General features: G+C 46.2%; 1 protein-coding gene across 2 annotated transcripts in view; it reads right to left on the reverse strand.

The window, feature by feature from the left end:
* The window catches only part of SLC25A21 (solute carrier family 25 member 21), a 957,302-nt gene that overhangs the window by 6,854 nt on the left and 929,011 nt on the right, over nucleotides 1–21,437 (reverse strand). For both annotated transcript variants that reach the window (XM_085627462.1, XM_085627461.1), the window contains one exon: nucleotides 5,975–6,156. In XM_085627462.1, coding sequence (XP_085483588.1) covers nucleotides 5,975–6,156 — 182 coding nt within the window. The remainder of the gene's footprint in view (nucleotides 1–5,974; nucleotides 6,157–21,437) is intronic.

A 21,437-nucleotide genomic window follows, 5' to 3' on the forward strand; every position in this document is an offset into this window, starting at 1 on the left:
CAGAATCAGATACTAAGCCTCAGAATCCGATACTAAGCCTCAGAATCCGATACTACGCCTCAGAATCAGATACTAAGCCTCAGAATCAGATACTAAGCCTCAGAATCCGATACTACGCCTCAGAATCAGATATTCAGGCTTGACATCAGATAGTAAAAGTCAGAATCAGATACTAAGCCTCAGAATCAGATACTAAGCCTCAGAATCAGATACTAAGCCCCTGAATCCGATACTAAGCCTCAGAATCCGATACTAAGCCTCAGAATCAGATACTAAGCCCCAGAATCAGAAACTAAGCCTCAGAATACGATACGAAGCCTCAGAATCAGATACTAAGCCCCAGAATCAGATACTAAGCCTCAGAATTCGATACTAAGCCTCAGAATCCGATACTACGTCTCAGAATCAGATACTAAGCCTCAGAATCAGATGCTAAGGCTTGACATCAGATACTAAGCCTCAGGATCAGATACTAAGCCTCAGAATCAGACACTATGCCTTGTAATCACACACTGAGCCGCAGAATCAAATACTAAGGCTCAGAATCAGATATTTGGGCTTGACATCAGATAGTAAAAGTCAGAATCAGATACTAAGCCTTGAAATCGTATACTAAACCTCAGCATCAGACACTCAGCCTAAGAATCAGATACTAAGCTGCAGAATCAGATACTAAAGGTATAAATCAAATACTAAGCCCCTGACACCGATATTATTGCTCAGAATCAGATGCTAAACCTCAGAAACTGATACTCATGCTTAACATCAGATCCTAATCCCTAGAATCAGACACTAAGGATTGATATCAGATAGCAAAGCCGAGAGTCAGATGCTAAGCCTCAGAGGCCGATACTACGCCTCAGAATCAGATACTACGCCTCAGAATCAGATACTAAGCCTCAGAATCAGATACTAAGCCTCATAATCAGATCCTAAGCCTTAGAATCAGATACTACGACCCAGAATCGGATACTTAGCCTCAGAATCAGATACTACGCCTAAGAATCCGATACTAAGCCTCAGAATCAGATACTAAGCCTCAGAATCGGATACTAAGCCACAGAATCAGATACTAAGCCTCAGACTCAGATACTACGCCTCAGAATCAGATACTAAGCCTCAGAATCCGATACTAAGCCTCAGAATCAGATACTAAGCCTCAGAATCCGATACTAAGCCTCAGAATCCGATACTAAGCCTCAGAATCCGATACTACGTCTCAGAATCAGATACTAAACCTCAGAATCAGATACTATGCCTCAGAATCAGATACTAAGCCTTATAATCAGATACTAAGCCCCAGAATCAGATACTAAGCCCCAGAATCCAATACTAAGCCTCAGAATCCAATACTATGCCTCAGAATCAGATACTAAGCCACAGAATCAGATACTAAGCCTCAGAATCCGATACTAAGCCTCAGAATCTGATACTACGCCTCAGAATCAGATACTAAGCCTCAGAATCAGATACTAAGCCTCAGAATCCGATACTAAGCCTCAGAATCCGATACTACGCCTCAGAATCCGATACTAAGCCTCAGAATCCGATACTAAGCCTCAGAATCAGATACTAAGCCTCAGAATCAGATACTAAGCCCCAGAATCAGATACTAAGCCTCAGAATACGATACTAAGCCTCAGAATCCGATACTAAGCCTCAGAATCAGATACTAAGCCTCAGAATCAGATACTAAGCCCCAGAATCAGATACTAAGCCCCAGAATAAGATACTAAGCCTCAGAATCAGATACTACGCCTCAGAATCCGATATTCAGGCTTGACATCAGATAGTAAAAGTCAGAATCAGATACTAAGCCTCAGAATCAGATACTAAGCCTCAGAATCAGATACTAAGCCCCAGAATCCGATACTAAGCCTCAGATTCCGATACTAAGCCTCAGAATCAGATACTAAGCCCCAGAATCAGATACTAAGCCTCAGAATCCGATACTAAGCCTCAGAATCCGATACTACGCCTCAGAATCAGATACTAAGCCTCCGAATCAGATGCTAAGGCTTGACATCAGATACTAAGCCTCAGGATCAGATACTAAGCCTCAGAATCAGACACTATGCCTTGTAATCACACACTGAGCCGCAGAATCAAATACTAAGGCTCAGAATCAGATATTCAGGCTTGACATCAGATAGTAAAAGTCAGAATCAGATACTAATCCTTGAAATCGTATACTAAACCTCAGCATCAGACACTCAGCCTAAGAATCAGATACTAAGCTTCAGAATCAGATACTAAAGGTATAAATCAAATACTAAGCCCCTGACACCGATATTATTGCTCAGAATCAGATGCTAAACCTCAGAAACCGATACTCATGCTTAACATCAGATCCTAATCCCTAGAATCAGACACTAAGGATTGATATCAGATAGCAAAGCCGAGAGTCAGATGCTAAGCCTCAGAGGCCGATACTACGCCTCAGAATCAGATACTACGCCTCAGAATCAGATACTAAGCCTCAGAATCAGATACTAAGCCTCATAATCAGATCCTAAGCCTTAGAATCAGATACTAAGAACCAGAATCGGATACTAAGCCTCAAAATCAGATACTACACGTAAGAATCCGATACTACACCTAAGAATCCGATACTAAGCCTCAAAATCAGATACTAAGCCTCAGAATCGGATACTAAGCCTCAGAATCCGATACAAAGCCTCAGAATCCGATACTAAGTCTCAGAATCAGATACTAAGCCTCAGAATCCGATACTAAGCCTCAGATTTTGATACTAAGCCTCAGAATCCGATACTACGCCTCAGAATCAGATACTAAGCCTCAGAATCAGATACTACGCCTCAGAATCAGATACTACACCTCAGAATCAGATACTAAGCCTTATAATCAGATACTAAGCCCCAGAATCAGATACTAAGCCCCAGAATCCAATACTAAGCCTCAGAATCCAATACTAAGCCTCAGAATCAGATACTAAGCTCCAGAATCAGATACTAAGCCCCAGAATCAGATACTACGCCTCAGAATCAGATATTCAGGCTTGACATCAGATAGTAAAAGTCAGAATCAGATACTAAGCCTCAGAATCAGATACTAAGCCTCAGAATCAGATACTACGCCTCAGAATCAGATACTAACCCCAGAATCAGATACTAAGCCCCAGAATCCGATACTAAGCCTCAGAATCCGATACTAAGCCTCAGAATCCGATACTAAGCCTCAGATTTCGATACTAAGCCTCAGAATCCGATACTACGCCTCAGAATCAGATACTAACCCCAGAATCAGATACTAAGCCTCAGAATCCGATACTAAGCCTCAGAATCCGATACTAAGCCTCAGAATCAGATACTAAGCCTCAGAATCAGATACTAAGCCCCAGAATCAGATACTAAGCCTCAGAATCCGATACTACGCCTCAGAATCAGATATTCAGGCTTGACATCAGATAGTAAAAGTCAGAATCAGATACTAAGCCTCAGAATCAGATACTAAGCCTCAGAATCAGATACTAAGCCCCAGAATCCGATACTAAGCCTCAGATTCCGATACTAAGCCTCAGAATCAGATACTAAGCCCCAGAATCAGATACTAAGCCTCAGAATCCGATACTAAGCCTCAGAATCCGATACTACGCCTCAGAATCAGATGCTAAGGCTTGACATCAGATACTAAGCCTCAGGATCAGATACTAAGCCTCAGAATCAGACACTATGCCTTGTAATCACACACTGAGCCGCAGAATCAAATACTAAGGCTCAGAATCAGATATTCGGGCTTGACATCAGATAGTAAAAGTCAGAATCAGATACTAAGCCTTGAAATCGTATACTAAACCTCAGCATCAGACACTCAGCCTAAGAATCAGATACTAAGCTTCAGAATCAGATACTAAAGGTATAAATCAAATACTAAGCACCTGACACCGATATTATTGCTCAGAATCAGATGCTAAACCTCAGAAACCGATACTCATGCTTAACATCAGATCCTAATCCCTAGAATCAGACACTAAGGATTGATATCAGATAGCAAAGCCGAGAGTCAGATGCTAAGCCTCAGAGGCCGATACTACGCCTCAGAATCAGATACTACGCCTCAGAATCAGATACTAAGCCTCAGAATCAGATACTAAGCCTCATAATCAGATCCTAAGCCTTAGAATCAGATACTAAGACCCAGAATCGGATACTAAGCCTCAAAATCAGATACTACACCTAAGAATCCGATACTACACCTAAGAATCCGATACTAAGCCTCAGAATCAGATACTAAGCCTCAGAATCGGATACTAAGCCTCAGAATCGGATACTAAGCCTCAGACTCAGATACTACGCCTCAGAATCAGATACTACGCCTCAGAATCCGATACTAAGCCTCAGAATCCGATACTAAGCCTCAGAATCAGATACTAAGCCTCAGAATCCGATACTAAGCCTCAGATTTCGATACTAAGCCTCAGAATCCGATATTACGCCTCAGAATCAGATACTAAGCCTCAGAATCAGATACTATGCCTCAGAATCAGATACTACACCTCGGAATAAGATACTAAGCCTTATAATCAGATACTAAGCCCCAGAATCAGATACTAAGCCCCAGAATCAAATACTAAGCCTCAGAATCCAATACTAAGCCTCAGAATCAGATATTAAGCCCCAGAATCAGATACTAAGCCCCAGAATCTGATACTACGCCTCAGAATCAGATATTCAGGCTTGACATCAGATAGTAAAAGTCAGAATCAGATACTAAGCCTCAGAATCAGATACTACGCCTCAGAATCAGATACTAACTCCAGAATCAGATACTAAGCCCCAGAATCCGATACTAAGCCTCAGAATCCGATACTAAGCCTCAGATTTCGATACTAAGCCTCAGAATCCGATACTACGCCTCAGAATCAGATACTAACCCCAGAATCAGATACTAAGCCCCAGAATCCGATACTAAGCCTCAGAATCTGATACTAAGCCTCACAGTCAGATACTAAGCCTCAGAATCCGATACTATGCCTCAGAATCAGATGCTAAGCCTCAGAATCTGATACTACGCCTCAGAATCAGACAGGTCTCTTCTTTTCAGAACATTACTAAGGCTTTAGCAATGTAGGAGCTGGAAATGAGGAATAGGACGAGGTTAAGGGGGGCATTCGGAAGGAAAATGATTGGATTCCACTTGTAAACAAGTTCACTACGTTGTGACACCATAGAAAACCTTATAATCAGATACTAAGGCCTGGAATCAGATTCTAAGGTTCAAAGTAAAGTATAAAACTTAAGAATCCGATATTAAGCCCCAGAATCAGATACCAAGGTTCAGAGTCAAAAACTGAACCTAGCGGGGCTAGGCGATGGGGAAGCGGCAGTCCCCGGAAGCTCTCTCCTCCTTCCCCAGCACGGAGGCTGCAGCCACAATCTTAGAATTGAAAAATGTGTTATTAACTTTATTTGAAGAAAGTTAATGGTAGTTAAAAATAAATGATTACATTTAATAAAAAAAGAATAAATGCTAAATTTACTAAATATTAATTAAATATTAAAATGCAAGTGAGGGTGAGTTTTATGTTTGAAAAATAATATTAATAAATTAAAATACTATAATTTAAATATTACATTTTTGATCTTTTAACATGCTGTAACATGTTATTGTATTAGTTCTAGATTAGTAATAATGATTTTATATTAACTTACTTAATAACTCTATTATTTAGCCCTATGTTTGCCCATTGGGAGGTCTCTGTGCCGGTGGTGGAGACATGATGGCTTGGACGTCTCACACCTGATTTTAAGTTGTGGGGAGATGCAAGTTTGCACTCAGTATCAATCTACGATCAGAAAGGGTGAGTAATGGAAAAGTGTAGACTCCCACCACCTTGGTGCAGGAGTAAATATACACGTGTCCCCGTACATTCACACTATGTAGGTGCAGAGAGTAGCACCCCTGTTGTCTGCACCCCTCCCCCTGCAGACTCGCAATCACGTGGTCTTCTCACCCTTCCTCACTGTAGACGGTCCTCAGGGTTTTCCAGCAGCTGCGGTACTTAATCTCTCCGGGGACCGGCTGTGGCCCTTGGATTCGGCTCTTCGCGACGTCGAATGGGATGTTGACGATGGAGGCAAGGGTTCCGGAAGCCAATCCGATCCCAAACTTCCGGAAGAACTCCAACGTGGGATCCTATGGAAAAAAAAGGTTGGAGCATGAGGGGAAGAAAAAGACAGCGGGGAAGTATGGGGGCTGGGCAGGGAAAGAGAGAGATGGTCCATAGGTCAACCCCTTTTAGCCACCCGCTGCACCCAGTAGAACACGTGGTCTGACGAAACGCCATTCATGGTACAGATAAGGGGCAGCAGGGAGCACTGGGTAACAACCCCACCATAGTCTGGTGAGCAGGCGACGGTACTTCCACACCCTGGTAGCAGCGAAGACCCCCCTGATAAAGTTCAGCGATGAGCAAGCCACGTACAAGTATAAGGGGCCATCTGGATGAACCTATGCGAGCCCGGGTAGGTGAATGTCTGTCCAGGAAGGGTTCTCTCTAGTGGCTGCCCTGAGCCTGGCAGGAGTCTGCTGCAGCGACCAGAGCCTGTGATGTCTGTCCAGGAAGGGTTCTCTCTGGTGGCTGCCCTGAGCCTGGCAGGAGTCTGCTGCAGCGACCAGAGCCTGTGATGTCTGTCCAGGAAGGGTTCTCTCTAGTGGCTGACCTGCGCCTGGCAGAGTCTTCTGCAGCGACCAGAGCCTGTGATGTGTCTGCTGATGCTCATGAGGTGTCTTGTGATGCTATAGAGATGTCTATCGATCCAGGACAGGTATAAGGGGCTGACATTTGCTCCGATACGTTCAGTGAATGTTCTGAGACATTCTACTTTGCTGAAGAATGTATAATGTATGGGTGGCTCACTCCCAGCGGTATGCTTCGAGGCCTGTTCTAATGGTGTGCGCCCTTCTGCTCATGTAAGGAATACGCACAACTCATTTCTAGAAACCATGGAAAGCTGTGAATAAGACCTTGTTTATAATTGGCTAATGTATAGAAGTGAAGCGTTCTGTTCAAATTCTACGACAGATGAGATATTTTACAGGAACATCTCATTACGGTAAGCAATAAGTTATAACCAAACACTGTTTTTGAGACCCTGTTCAAGGTTTAATAAGTTGCCGATCTAATTCAAGTCTGCACAGCCTTTACATCTCTTGCGTACTGTTAGAAGGCGGACCGCTGGGGAGTCGGCGGGACCACCCAGTGGGCCTCCTTACTGCAAGGAAGTAGCCGAGCGCCGCTGAGAAGCCTCCGAGGAGAGGTCCTTCCCCTATAATCGTACTAGCCCAGTAACACCACCACACAGGACTCGAAACGAGTTTCAGTTCTCATATATCTTTATCAGTAATTATCGTAGGTTTCTTTGGCAATATGTACAGGTGGATCGAGGGATCCGCAAGAGAGTCTCAATGTCTTTGTGGGGAAGGGGTAGCGGGACAGTCTCAGTTTCAGCCTGGTACGGGGGTACCCTGCGCCCAGGTATTAAGCCTCAAGCTGGGAGGGGCTCCGGGAGTTGGAGCGTCGGGTGCCGGACACAAGGGCAGCTCGAAGAGGTTGAGCCGCGACAAAGTCAGCAGGGCTCCGATGGTCGTTCAGCGAGGTTGGGCCGCGACGGCGTCAGCAGGGCTCCGATGGTCGTTCAGCGAGGTTGGGCCGCGACGGCGTCAGCAGGGCTCCGATGGTTCCGTGAGGGTCTTGTTCTCAGCAAGGTGGAGCCGCGACGCAGTCAGCAGGGCTCGAGGTACAGGTCCAGATAAGAGTCTTTTCTCCGTAGGGTCAGCCGCGATCTGATCAGCAGGGCTCTCGACTCCAGGATACAACTACTGTCCTGGTGCGGGTTCGCCCCAGATATAGGTCTGGAGCCCTTTGATGTCCGGACCCTTGCGTCCGGAGGGGGCGGAGAGGCCGGGCTGGGAGAGGCCAGACGCCCAGCGGGAGAGGTGCCAGTGCCCAGGGAGGCCGGAGAGCGATTGCACCCAGGCGTTGGGGGACGGTAGGGGGTCCCATCGATAATCCCCTCCTCCGGGATCGGGGGATTGGTCACGTGGTGCCCCCTGGCCGGATCTTGGTGCCTCGATGTCGGGGTTTCGCTGGGGCCGCGGCCGGGGGGAGGCCGGGTCACGTCGGCTGGTGTGGGTAGATGTGTACAATCCAGGGGGGACCCCGAAGGGTGAAGGGGTCCCCGGTCGGCCTGAAAAGGGGGCCAGGACCACGCCACGAGGCCGGGTCCAACACGTACCTCGACAGCATTAAAAAATGAGTATAATACCTACTTCTTGTGGGAGATTTCGCAGATGTGCGTCATACTCTGCTTGTTGCGAAAGGATTCGCCCATTAGTGCTACAAATGTTATGGAAAACTGGCTCCACGTCTACCTTGCCGAACACCTTCCAGCATGAAAGACTTACACCAAACTGTCATATCTATTGGATGATGTCATCAGTGAGGTCATAATCTTTCATTTGAGATTTAATTGGTGATGTCATCAATGATGTAATTTAACATGCCAGGATTGATGTCATCTGTGAGGTCATGAGCAGTGCATAGTGAGGAGCACGGTATAGTTAGCGCGGTAAAGTAGAACTGGTGAATCTCACTTTTTTTCTTTTTTAAATAGTAGTTGTTATATTATTACAAGACCTAACTAGAACATCACTTTACTCTTTATGTTTTTTCAGTGAATTTCTAATATTTTTAACCATAAATAAAATCTTATCAACTTAACTAACGATACCATCACTTTACCCTTTAGCTTCTTCAGTGAGTTTTCAAGGTTTTGTTAATGTTGAGTAAAATCTGATTCCCATACCTAACTATACCGCCACTTTAACCATAAGTTTTTCAGTGAATATCTGTTTTTTAAAAATCCTATTCACCAACCTCCCTCACTGACGATAGCTTTAGACTGTGTGTGGTGCGCATCACAGGACCTGGCTGCAGGCCACGTTCTGCTCAACCCTCCACGGGCATGCAACCCCGTCAAGAAGCTAACAGACCATGTACTCCCACCACAAATACTCCCCCGTGGTACCATAACTGAGGTGCCAACAGTGCTGATGTGAGACTGTGCAAACCTCCCTTGCTGATGCCACACTTTCATGGGAGTCCGTGCTGGGTCCTTCGGGAGACCATGGGAACTGTGGTGTGACAAATTGGGCTATTGGTTGAGGGTGGTTAAAATCCCCCTCAACTAATAACCACACTTTTTGTCAGGGTGAAACACAAGCAGACCCCAAATTAATATGAGCATAACCCTCTGACAGCTAGGCATAAAGTAGTCAGGCTCAACTTAGAGCCAATGTATCAAGTACGTATGCAGCACTTCAAACAGTAATAAAGTGAAAAACAACACAAGAAAAATCCCAAATGACTCTAGACAAATAGATTAAACTTTAACAAATAATTTTAAGACAAAAACTACAAAACTCCAATTAGTAGAACCACAGATATGCAAATTGTAAGGGTAGTGAAGAAAAGTAGAGCTTAGAAGCAAGAACTGTGAATTGCGGTTATCCGGTATCGATGGACTGGGCCTAAGTCACATACTCAGGCTGACTACAATGAAGCGCAGACCGGATACAGTACGGAGTTCAGTCCACAGTTAAAAGTACCTTGTGTCCTGGGTGTCGAGATGCGAGGTCCTTGTGTTGGCCTGCGCGGCATTAAGGAGCTGTCGGTGGGAGCTTGCGGTGCAAGACCCTGCGTCAAGATGCATCATGCTGTGTCTGTGCTGGTGACGCTATCGATTCAGGAGCTGTGATGCGGGTGTCGAGGTGCTCTGAGCTGCGTCAAGGCCGATGAAGCTGCTAGTGGGGCGAAGCCTTGCTTCGAGATGCTTGCGCTGAGTCGAGATGCGTCAAGCTGGCCCAGTGGTCGGTGTCTAGATGCATTTCACTGGGTCGGTACTTGCAAAGCCGCAGTACAAAAGCTTCAATGCACAGTCCTGCGTCGATGCGTCGGCTCAGTGGAGCCTGTTGTGTCCCCGTAGCTCAAAACCGGAGGCCAGCCAACTAACCCTTGGAGTCACTCTGGTGGTCCTGGGTTCAAGGTGTGGGTTCAGACTCTTCTTCCTCAGGCAGCAGAGCAGTCCTTCTAACAGGCAGAGCATCAGGGCAGCAGAGCAGCTGGGCAGTCTTCTTACAGGCAGAGCATCAGGGCAGCAGAGCAGCTGGGCAGTCTTCTTACAGGCAGAGCATCAGGGCAGCAGAGCAGCTGGGCAGTCTTCTTACAGGCAGAGCATCAGGGCAGCAGAGCAGCTGGGCAGTCCTTCTTACAGGCAGAGCATCAGAGCAGCGGGGCAGTCTTCTTACAAGCAGAGCATCAGGGCAGCAGAGCAGCGGGGCAGTCTTCTTACAGGCAGAGCATCAGGGCAGCAGAGCAGCGGGGCAGTCTTCTTACAGGCAGAGCATCAGGGCAGCAGAGCAGCGGGGCAGTCTTCTTACAGGCAGAGCATCAGGGCAGCAGAGCAGCTGGGCAGTCCTTCTTACAGGCAGAGAAGCTGGGTAGTCCTTCTTGTAGGAGAGCAGCAAGGCAGCAGTCAATCCTCTGAGTCTTACATAGGTCCAGAAGTGATCTGAAGAATTGGGCCCGAGGGCCCTCTATTTATACCTGGTGTCCATTTTGAAGAAGGAGAAGCTTACAGAGTTATCCCCCACAGATGTGTCTGGAACTTTCTTCCTCCCTGCCCTGGCCCCAGATTGTCTTGGGTCACAATAGACTAGTGTGAAATCCTTTGTGAGTGTGCTGGAGAAGGTCCTTTGAGGTACAATTGTGGTAAACAGCTCTGCCCCATCATCCTGCCAACACCCATACCCTCTATTGTGATACTGGCTGGGAGTAATACACAAAAGCCAGCTGGCAATTACACTAAGTCATGTGACCTGGGAACAGGCTGCAGGCACCAAACGGTTAAGACAAGAAAATGCTATCTTTCTAAAAGTGGGATTTTCAGAATTGTGACTTAAAATCCGACATTACCATCTAAGAGGGCTTTAAGTTACAATTCCTCAGACATCAAACACGACATTCCTACCTGCTCCCAATCAAACATTATCACTTAATAAATATAACAAGGCATCCCAATGTTATTCTACGGGAGAGGTAGTCCTTGCAGTAGTAAAAAATGAATGTAAGAATTTGTTACTACCAGGACATGTGAAACTTAGAAGTACATGCGAACATTTTAAATACACTGCACCCTGCCCTATAGGCTGTTTAGGGCCTATCATATGGGTTACAGATGTATTAAAAAGGAAGGGTTTTGCCAGGCAAATTGCCAGTGTGAAACTGCATACACTGGCTCAACTAGCAAAAGAGTACTTAAGTGGATGGCATGATGAGTGCTGCAGGCCCATTAGTAGATTTTAATATACTGGCCATGGGTACATGTAGTACCACTTTACTAGAGACTTATAAGTAAATTAAATGTGCCAGTTAGGTGTAAGTCAATTTCACCAAGTTTAAGGGAGACAACACAGGCCCTTTAGCACTGGTTAGCAGTGGTAACAATCACAGAAGTAAAAGCCAACTAAAACAACTCCAGAAAACAGGAGGGTGAACGTAAAAAGTTTGAAGATGATCCTCGAGAGAAGGCCAAGTTCAACATGTGGTATGATACTTATTTTATTATGGCCTCCCTTGTAAGGGCCAGGGTATTCCTACCCTGTCTGCTTATATCCTTTTTTTTTTAATGAAGACACAGGATACATGGATGGATTCCCCAAGTCCTGAAATGGTGCCCACAGTATTTTTTTATGGGAAAAACAGCCCTCGGCAATCAGTGTTCTATTTTTTTTAATTTGTGGGACTAACCATCCAGATATCACTAGAATTTAAACATTAATTTCTCTACACGAGATAAATGAACATACGCCAAATCACAGAAAACACGCTTTCTTATAAAAGATCTAGATTTCTGCCAAATTTGGTGTAATTCTGTTCAGTCGTACTTTCTCTATCACTTCCCAAACTTCCAATTGGAATTAACATTGGAAAAACGTGTTTCGGGCGACACCTTTTTCTTGGTCTGCACTTGAAGGATCACCCCAAAACGTTCCAGGAAGGTGCATAAACGTTGTTTTGGGGAAGTTTTCTGAAGCGTCATCAAACAATGACAAAGTTATTAGCAAAATAAAAAGTGCTCTTTCTACAGAAACTTTGACCCAACATATAACTACAGCGTGGCGACCGCTACTGTGTAATGCAGATATAGATATATCAATATATTTACTGAAAAAACTAAAGGTTAAAGTGGAGTGATACGTAGGTCTACTAAAGCTAAAAAAAAACTTTAGTGTGGCCTTTGGCTGTGCGTGATAAAGGTTGGCTGCAGGGCCTGCCCGGTGCCCTATCCCGTTTGGTCAGACACCGCCTCACAGAGCCCTTCATATGAGATGTTATACATTTCTTATTTATTTTGCCAGTCCAGCTGGACACCAGCAAGAGTACACAGAGGGCCATGTTGAGTGTCTCTGGACTGTGATGACCTAATTTCTTTATTTAGTTGAAGCCCAGAGTATAGGGTATCCCATTAGTGGCCCTTATATTCTATTTCAAATGTTTCTTGTAGGGTTCTGGGACCAAGCCCTCGAGTCCTGTAATGGTGGCCACAACATTTCTATCCATGTTGTGGGCAGCCAATCAGATTGTTCTGTTCCACAGGACCAGCCAATCAGAAGCCTTTGTTTTCCTAATTGGCTGTACTAGATGTCACTATTTTTAAGCTTACGTTCTCAAAAACAGCTGGATAGATTTACCCCAAATCACATAAAATACACTTTCTGAGTACAAATCTAGCTATCTGCCAAATTTGGTGTCATTCTGTATAGCCTTTTTTTCTATATCTTTGTCTAATTTTTACTATGCAGACTACATGGGGTAAAACTGTTAAAGAAACCCCCAGTTTTTCTTGGCCCCCGCTTGATGGATCCATCTGAAACTTACCAGAAAGGAGCGGATATGAATGATCTTTTGTTTTGGAAAGCTTTGTGCATGTTCATCAAACAGTGCCAAAATAATTAGCAAACCAAAAAAGCTTTTCGTAGGGAAACTCTGACTTACGTATAACTACACAGTGACGACCACCACTGTGCAATGCTCACACATATATGTATGTTGTTAGAATCCGGGTTCTCTGGTTGGCACAGGTAGGTACTTGTGTCAAGCAGGAAACCTTTCCTCCAGTCAGGGTAGGGGGGTCCACTCCAACAATAACCCCTGCTCACCCTCTAGGTAGCTTGGCGCGAGCAGACAAGGCCTATCTCAGAGCGTTTAGGTTAAGCATTTGTGAACACACACACAGTAACTCAGTGACAACCCCACAAATGGACTCCACACTGGGATATAGAAAAATAATACTTTATATATATATAGTTTAGGTTTAGCACAAGACCAGATAACGTTTAACCGGCCCACAATACTTATTAAACAAAGAGTTCATGGTTTTAGCGTAGTTTTAAAGTTCTGTGTGCTTCGTTCCTGTCCGAACGCTTCGTACGCGGTAAAAACTGCTTGGGAACGAGTCTCACACGCACTGTAGGCGCTTCGGGATGAAGCGTACACCCTACGGTGCGAACAGGCACAGTACCTTTAATTTTGGTGAGTTCGTCACGGATGCTGCGCTGACATCAAGCGCGATGTACGGTGTGTTATCCTCCTGGTGCGATGCGTACTACGGTACGTTAGACCTTGGGCGTGCAGGGCTTCAGGGGACGGTGCGTAGGTACGGTGCGTTCAAGGTTCGTCGCGGTGTTCGTGCCGTACCATGAGATCGGCAATCTTGATTCGAAGCGCTGGATACAAGCGAACAGTACGCTCCGCACAGGGGAGACGTACGCAACTACCGTACGCACCACAGCCTTTCCAAAGCAGGGGAAAGGAGCATACGCTGGCAGAACGGTTTGTAGGGGATAGTAGCAAGTACGGTTCGCAGTCCTTCCGTTACGGTGCGAGCCACGGCTCGTAGGGGCCTGTTAGTCGCGTTGCTCAGGCCGGACGATACCTTCCTTTGCGGTGCGAGCTACGGCTCGTAGAGGGGCCTTAGTCACATTGTTCGGGCCGGAGAGCGGGATACCAGCTTGTAGGGGGTACGCTGCGATCAGCGAGACGTACGCAGCAGTTCGAGTCGAAGATGCGGGGAAAACGGTCCGTTTTCCAAGGCGATCTCACGGCGGTGAAGTCCACTGGTCCTGGGAGTTCGTTCAGGGGGCAAGCTCACTCACAAGCCCTTGGAGATCTCTCAGCACAAGTCAAATAAAAGTTTCTTGAGTCTTTTCTTCCTCTTCTTCAGCAGCAAGGCAACCACTGCAGGCCAATCCCCCAGGTCAGGGACAGTACTCCTCCATGCAGCTTTTCCAGTTCCTTCAGGTCGGACAGAGGTTTCTTCTTGGCAGGACAGGATATAGTTTCTTAGGAGCAGGTCTCCTACATTTATACCACAAATCCTTTGTTCTCCCAGGCCACGGGGGCCCTTGCCTAGTTCAGTCCAGTTCTGGAGCACTTTGTTGATGCGATGCAGGCTTCTTCTTTCAGGGTGCAGGGCAGAGCCATCAGACGCTCCACATTGTGGTGGCAGAGCACAGCCCTATTCAGAGTCCAGGTGTACTCCTCCCACCCATCTATATGTCAATCTCTCTATTCACCACCAGGCTACCTAGCCCTGCCCATCTGGGTTTCCCCAGCCCTGTCACTCACACAAGCCAGACAGCAGATACACATCACGCAGAGGCGGGCTGAAATGGTCAGGCAAGCAAAGGCCAACTTTCTAAAAGTGGCATTTGCAAAGGCAGAATATTAAAATAAACCTTACTAAAAGATGTACCTTATTATTCTGAGTTCAGGCATACTAAACTCGATTTTCTACCTGGGTCTGTTAGGATCATAGGATGTAACAATCTTAACAGCCCATTCTGGCCTATGAGAACAGGGTAGACTTACAATAGTGAAAAACGAGAATGGCTGTAATTCACTATTAGGACATGCCACACACATCAGGGCTTGTCCTACCTTATGCTACAATGCGCCCTGCCCTTGGGCCTACCTTAGGGGTGACTAACATGAAGTTAAGGGAAGGTTTAGCGACTGGCAAGTGGGTGCACTTGCCAGTCAGCATGTCATTACCAGACTGCACGCAGGTTCTGCAATGGCAGACCTAGACACATTTTACCAGGCCGCTTCTGTGGGTGGCACAACCAGTGCTGCAAGCCCACCAGCGGCATTTGTATTTACACGCCCTGGCACTCCTGGTGCTCTTTACTGGGGTCTGATAGTAAACCAAATAAGCCAATCATGGAATCCAACCAACATATACATTTTACATAGGGAGCACTTGCACTGTGGCACTGGTTGGCAGTGGCACAGTGCTCTGAGCGGCCAACACCATAAAAACACATGAGGCACAGCGACAAAAAGTGGAAGGGAGACTCACGCCAAGGTGCCAGGTCTAACATATGTGTATATATTGTGATTATTTATCTGTTACCCCAAAACAAAATCCCTTTACCGCTACCCGTGCCTGAACCCCCAAAAAATCCTACCTCCCTTTAGCTCTACCTGCCCCTAAACCCTTGAAACACCTTACCCCACCCCTGTACCTCTCCCCACCCCTGAACCCTAAAAACCGATTACCTCCCTTAACCTCTACTAGCCCCGATACACTAAAAACCCCTTAAATCTACCCACCCTTGAACCCTGAAAACACTTACTTCTCTTTGCCGCTATCCTCCGCTGAGCCCTAAAACACCCTTACCTTCCTCTACCGCTACCCTCCCCTGAAACCTAAAAACTGCCTACCTGCCTTAGCCTCTACCTATGCATGAAAGCTAAAAAACACTTATATCCCATAACCTCTCCCTGCCCCTGAACCCTATAAACACCTTTACTCTACCCATCCCGGAACCCTAGAAATCCCTTACCTCCCTTAACCTCTACCCACCCCTGAACCCTAAAAACATGGAACTACCCTAAGATCTACCCACCTATGAACACTAAAAAACGTTTGCTTCCCTTTCCCTCTACCCACCCCATAACCCTAAACAATCCTTACCTCCCTTTACGTCTATCTGCCAACCCCTCAAAAAGCCTTTACCGCTCTCTGCCTATGGACGGTAAAAAACATTTCCTCCCTTTACCTCTACCCGCCCATGAACCCTAAAAAACCCTTACCTCCCATTATCTCTACCTACCTCTAAAACCCAAAACTAGTGGTGGGCAGAACTGGCTGAGTTTCAACCTGCGGAATTACACAAAAACTTTGCAAGATTCCATGGAATTTCGTGACGGGGCAGAGTGGGCACGGCAATGTGAAGTGCACACCCCTCGGTGCCCTTACCTAAGTATAGGAGGCCACGACGAGTATCCACACCAGTCCATTCAACTCAGCACCCTTACCTACTTAAGTAAGGGCACCGAGGGGTAGGTGCTGCACTGCAGTGTACACCAGTCTGTGCCTTTACATATGTAAGGGCGCCGAGGGGTATCCACTGCAGTGCACATCCCTAGGTGCCCTCACATACATATGTAAGGGTGCCGAGGGGTATCCACTCCACTGCGGTGCACACCCCTAGGTGCCCTCACATACGTATGAAACGGTGTCGAGGGGTATCCACTCCACTGCGGTGCACACCTCTAGGTGCCCTCACATACGTATGTAAGGGTGCCGAGGGGTATCCACTCCACTGCGGTGCACACCACTAGGTGCCCTCACATACGTATGAAAGGGTGCCAAGGGGTATCCACTCCACTGCAGTGCACACCCCTAGGTGCCCTCACATACGTATGTAAGGGTGCCGAAGGGTATCCACTCTAGTGCAGTGCACACCTCTTGGTGCCCTTACCTAAGTATAGGAGGCCAGGAGGGGTATCCACACCAGTCCATACCACTCAGCACCCTTACCTACTTAAGTAAGGGCACCAAGTGGTATGTGCTGCACTGCAGTGTACACCAGTCTGTGCCTTTACATATGTATGGGCGCCGAGGGGTATTCACTGCAGTGCACACCCCTAGGTATCCAATACAGTGCAGTGTATACCCCTTGGTGCCCTACTCCACTACGGTGCACACCCCTAGGTGCCCTCACATATGTATGTAAGGGCGCCAAGGGGTATCCACTCCAGAGCAGTGCATAACCCTTGGTGCCCTGAGAGAAGTATGTAAGGTCGCCAAGGGGTATCCACTCCAGTGCAGTGCACACCCCTAGGTGCCCTCATATACGTATGTAAGGGTGCCGAGGGGTATCCACTCCAGTGCAGTGCACACCTCTCGGTGCCCTTAGATAAGTATGTAAGGGCGCCGAGGGGTATCCAATACAGTGCAGTGCATACCCCTTGGTGCCCTACTCCACTGCGGTGTACACCCCTAGGTGCCCTCACATACGTATGTAAGGGTGCTGAGGGGTATCCACTCCAGTGCACACCTCTTGGTGCCCTTAGATAAGTATGTAAGGGCGCCGAGGGGTATCCAATACAGTGCAGTGCATACCCCTTGGTGCCCTACTCCACTGCGGTGCACACCCCTAGGTGCCCTCACATACGTATGTAAGGGCACAGAGGGGTATCCACTCCAGTGCAGTGCATAACCCTTGGTGCCCTTTGATAAGTATGTAAGGGCGCCGAGGGGTATCCAATACAGTGCAGTGCATACCCCTTGGTGCCCTACTCCACTGCAGTGCACACCCCTAGGTGCCCTTACATAAGTATCTCAGGGCACTGAGGGGTATCCACTCCAGTGCAGTGCACACCTCTCGGTGCCCTAGTCCACTGCAGTGCATACTCCTCTGTGGTAAATTTAAATTACCTGTACTATTTTTATGCGGTAAAATACAATACGAATAACTCAGTAAAAATAAGAGGCAGAATCCGTGGTATTCGAGGGTATAATAGGGTATTTATTCCTTTACAAAGGAATGATGGTTCGAACCAGGCAATCGAGTTCCGTCACCACGAAGGTTCAGGAAGGGATCAGCAATACATTATTGACAAGTAATAGTATATATACGAAATGCATTACATTAAGACAGATGCAGGAGGCGTAACAGCTGATAATACAGATAAGAATATACATACGTAATGAAAAAGGCGTTATAATAGGCGTGCATAGAGGCGTATACTAAAAACGCCATTATGATGGTGACACAAATGGGTGGATCCATAAGAGAATCCTGCAAAGTCAGCGAAAAATACATGGCAGAGATGCGCGCGCAGCCGCATGACGTGTGATTGACGTGTAACTAGAGGGTGAAGGGAACTTGACATTTAGCCCTACATGTGGAGACAGAAGTCTGGGGTGTCAGGACAACCTAGTCCTAAATCATATCTAATATCTTGTGTTTAAGGAACTATATTATCTAGAAGGAAAGGTCTTCTCGGACAGATCCTATTCTATACTGACTGCTAGTGCGTGTACAAGCGTCTAAGTGTCTACATGAGATGCGAGGGGGCATGGGCCTACCATGGTAACGAGAGTCATGAATTACTTGCACGGAGACAGTAAGGCCGGGCCCTTTGCTCTGCAGCTAGAGGGATGTTTACCTAAGCTATTTAGACAGGAATGCATTTCTTGAGGAACGGAGCAGATAACTTGAAGGCTGAATACAATTTTGGCAGGCAACAGGCCGGGCTAGGCACCGTTAGCCGCGCAGGAAGTAAGACAAAGTTCATGGATACAGATGCAGGTCCAGGCTGGAGCATTCAGAGGCAGAAGCAGGAAAAGGCTTGATGGCAGAATTCAGGGCCTACCTTGCCAGAGCTGGAAAACGTGAAAAGTATACCATATAAAGACGGTGGCAAGGCATACTTAGGAACGGAATATCTGGCCCATTCATGGCCGATATGAAAGAGTACATATTAACGTTGGACACAATTGTATTTGCGTCTTCATAGCTTGAAGTGGAGGGAACATACATGTACTTGTAGCATGTACATGGAGCCGTTGGGGTCTAGATAGGGGACACAATTGACCATAAAAAAATCATATTTCCTCATTCCCTCCTTGTCCCCTACGGACCCTCATGAAATGTCAATCTTCAGGAATCCATCAATCTGTTCATGTAACATCATTTGCTCTTCTTTCTTCTTCCGGGATCTTGAATGAAAACTTGAACGTGGAATACACGATGTGGCACACAGGCCGCAAATCGCTGGTCCACATTGTAGACATAGGCAGCAACTGAATACTATGAGAAGGCCAATACCTAGGAAGGATAGGACTTTCCATCCCCAGGCTGACAACACGCTCCAGAACCAACCGGACCATGTCCAGGTGCCTGCATTCTGATGTATCTGGTTTGCAATCTTGTGAAGACGAGTTATGGCTTTATATACGGATGGCGCGTTTTCTGGGATAAAAACACAGCAACTTGATCCGATGACCCTACAAGCTCCGCCCCTATCTGCTAGGATGACGTCAAGGACAAGACGATTTTGGAGAACAACAATCCGCATCGCAGACTGCTCCTCTGTTAAGTTGCCTAGGGCAGAGGTAGTTTCATTCACTACTGCTTCAAGGGTTCTAGTTAATCTACGTATCAGTTTACTGTTTGAGACAACACCTATGTAAGGGAAGAGACCTTTATTGAAGTCTGTATATTGTTCCCATGCTGTTTCGGTGTAGTCAACAATCGGGATATCTCTCTGGGGTCTATGGTGTACTAGATTGGTATTTCTATGATAATCAGGAGGGGCTAGGAAAACAGGTGGCAGAAGGAATGCAATGTAACAGGTACCATCCCAATCTAGAGGTAGGCGTATATATGCGGTGTGACCACAGATAAAGTAGGAGTGACGTGAAGCTCTAAATGTAGACTTGCCTTTATCACTGAAATCGATCACAGTAGTACATTTACTATGGCCCATGTGTACTGAACCATTCTTTCTTGCACATAATTCACCTTTGACTGGTAATACGGACATAGCAGGCAAGACTAGTGCAGCTTCAGATTCAACATTTAGGATCATGAGGTTAAGTGTAAAGTTACCTAATCCATATACTTCATTTTCTAGGTCAGTTCCTGTTCTTTTGGGAAGTCCCTCCTTGTTAGGATAACAGACTTTAAGCAAAACTACGTTCAGTTTTCCCCATACCCAGTTGCTCTGGTATACTACAGTATTTGAATCTAAAGAGTTAATCAAACTAAACCATGCTCCACAGGAACCATTGTGTGTAAACGGATATGGAAAGAGAGGCAGAACTCCTTTGTATTTCTGATAGGGAGGGAGTCGGCCACATATCCAACAATTTGTAGCGTTGCTGGTCTGATGGGAATGATGTAACATACTAATGAATGTGTTGTTGCGCAGCGCAAATCTATAGGACAACTCATGTGGAGGTAGTTCACTAAAAGAATGTTCGGCAGTAACATTGTAAGCACTCTTGAAAATAGGATAGTACATATGTAACAGTATACTTACAGCAATAATAAAAAGACTTAGGAAAAACATAATCAACAATGTCACTATACAGTGACTATGAAGTGATTTACAGTATGCATGTTTCTTGAGCTGTTTCTGTCTATTTTTCTCTCTCATACGGTCTAGAGGATACATGTCAAAGACTTTAATTCAACCGATTCACCTTGGAGAGGACTTAAACAATCGAATTGTCTGACTTGCTAGACCTTAGTTTCAATTTATAGTTCTCTTTTTCTGACTTTTCAACCAGGGGGAGTTTTGAGTCAGTCGGTGAGGGAATGCAGGGCTGGACGTTTAAATCCGATGGTAGTCCATGAAATTTCTTGATATGACTCGAGTGTAACCACCCCTTACGACCCTCAATCTTCACGGCTGTCCTTGTGGTGAGAAGAACGAGCTTGGGTGACTGCCAACGAGGCTCCAGCGGGCTCCTTCTGTCGAAATTTCTCACAAGCACTAGGTCGCCTGGAACCACGTCATGGGGCTTCACCTCAGTGTTATCGGGAAAAGCTGCAGCTACCTGTGAACGACAAGATTGTAGTGCAGACATCAAGGAAGCCAGGTAATCTGTCAGCATATTACAATCAACATCAGTTATTTTACGAGGTATAGGCGTCCCCCACATATTTGGTGGCCTACCGAAGACCACCTCGTACGGGGATAGCCCTGTGCGAGAATGTGCTACCATTCTCATGTAAAATAGTGCAACCGGTAAGGCTACTATCCAGTCGACACCTTTCTCTCTACAGATTTTGGAAAGCCGTATTTTCAGGGTCTGATTATGACGTTCCACGAGACCTGCTGCCTCGGGATGTCGGACACAGTGGAATTTCCATTGATAGCCTAACAAGAGTGAAATGTGTTTCATTAGCTCGGATGAGAACGGCTGGCCATTATCTGAGTACACGATACGGGGCAAACCATACCGTGGGAAGAATTCACGAACTAATTGTTTGGCAGTAGTCGGGGCAGTGTAATCTGAGACGGGATACGCCTCTGTCCAACGGGAAAGAGC

This window comes from Triturus cristatus, chromosome 9, assembly GCF_964204655.1.
Source record: "Triturus cristatus chromosome 9, aTriCri1.1, whole genome shotgun sequence".
Taxonomy (NCBI): domain Eukaryota; kingdom Metazoa; phylum Chordata; class Amphibia; order Caudata; family Salamandridae; genus Triturus; species Triturus cristatus.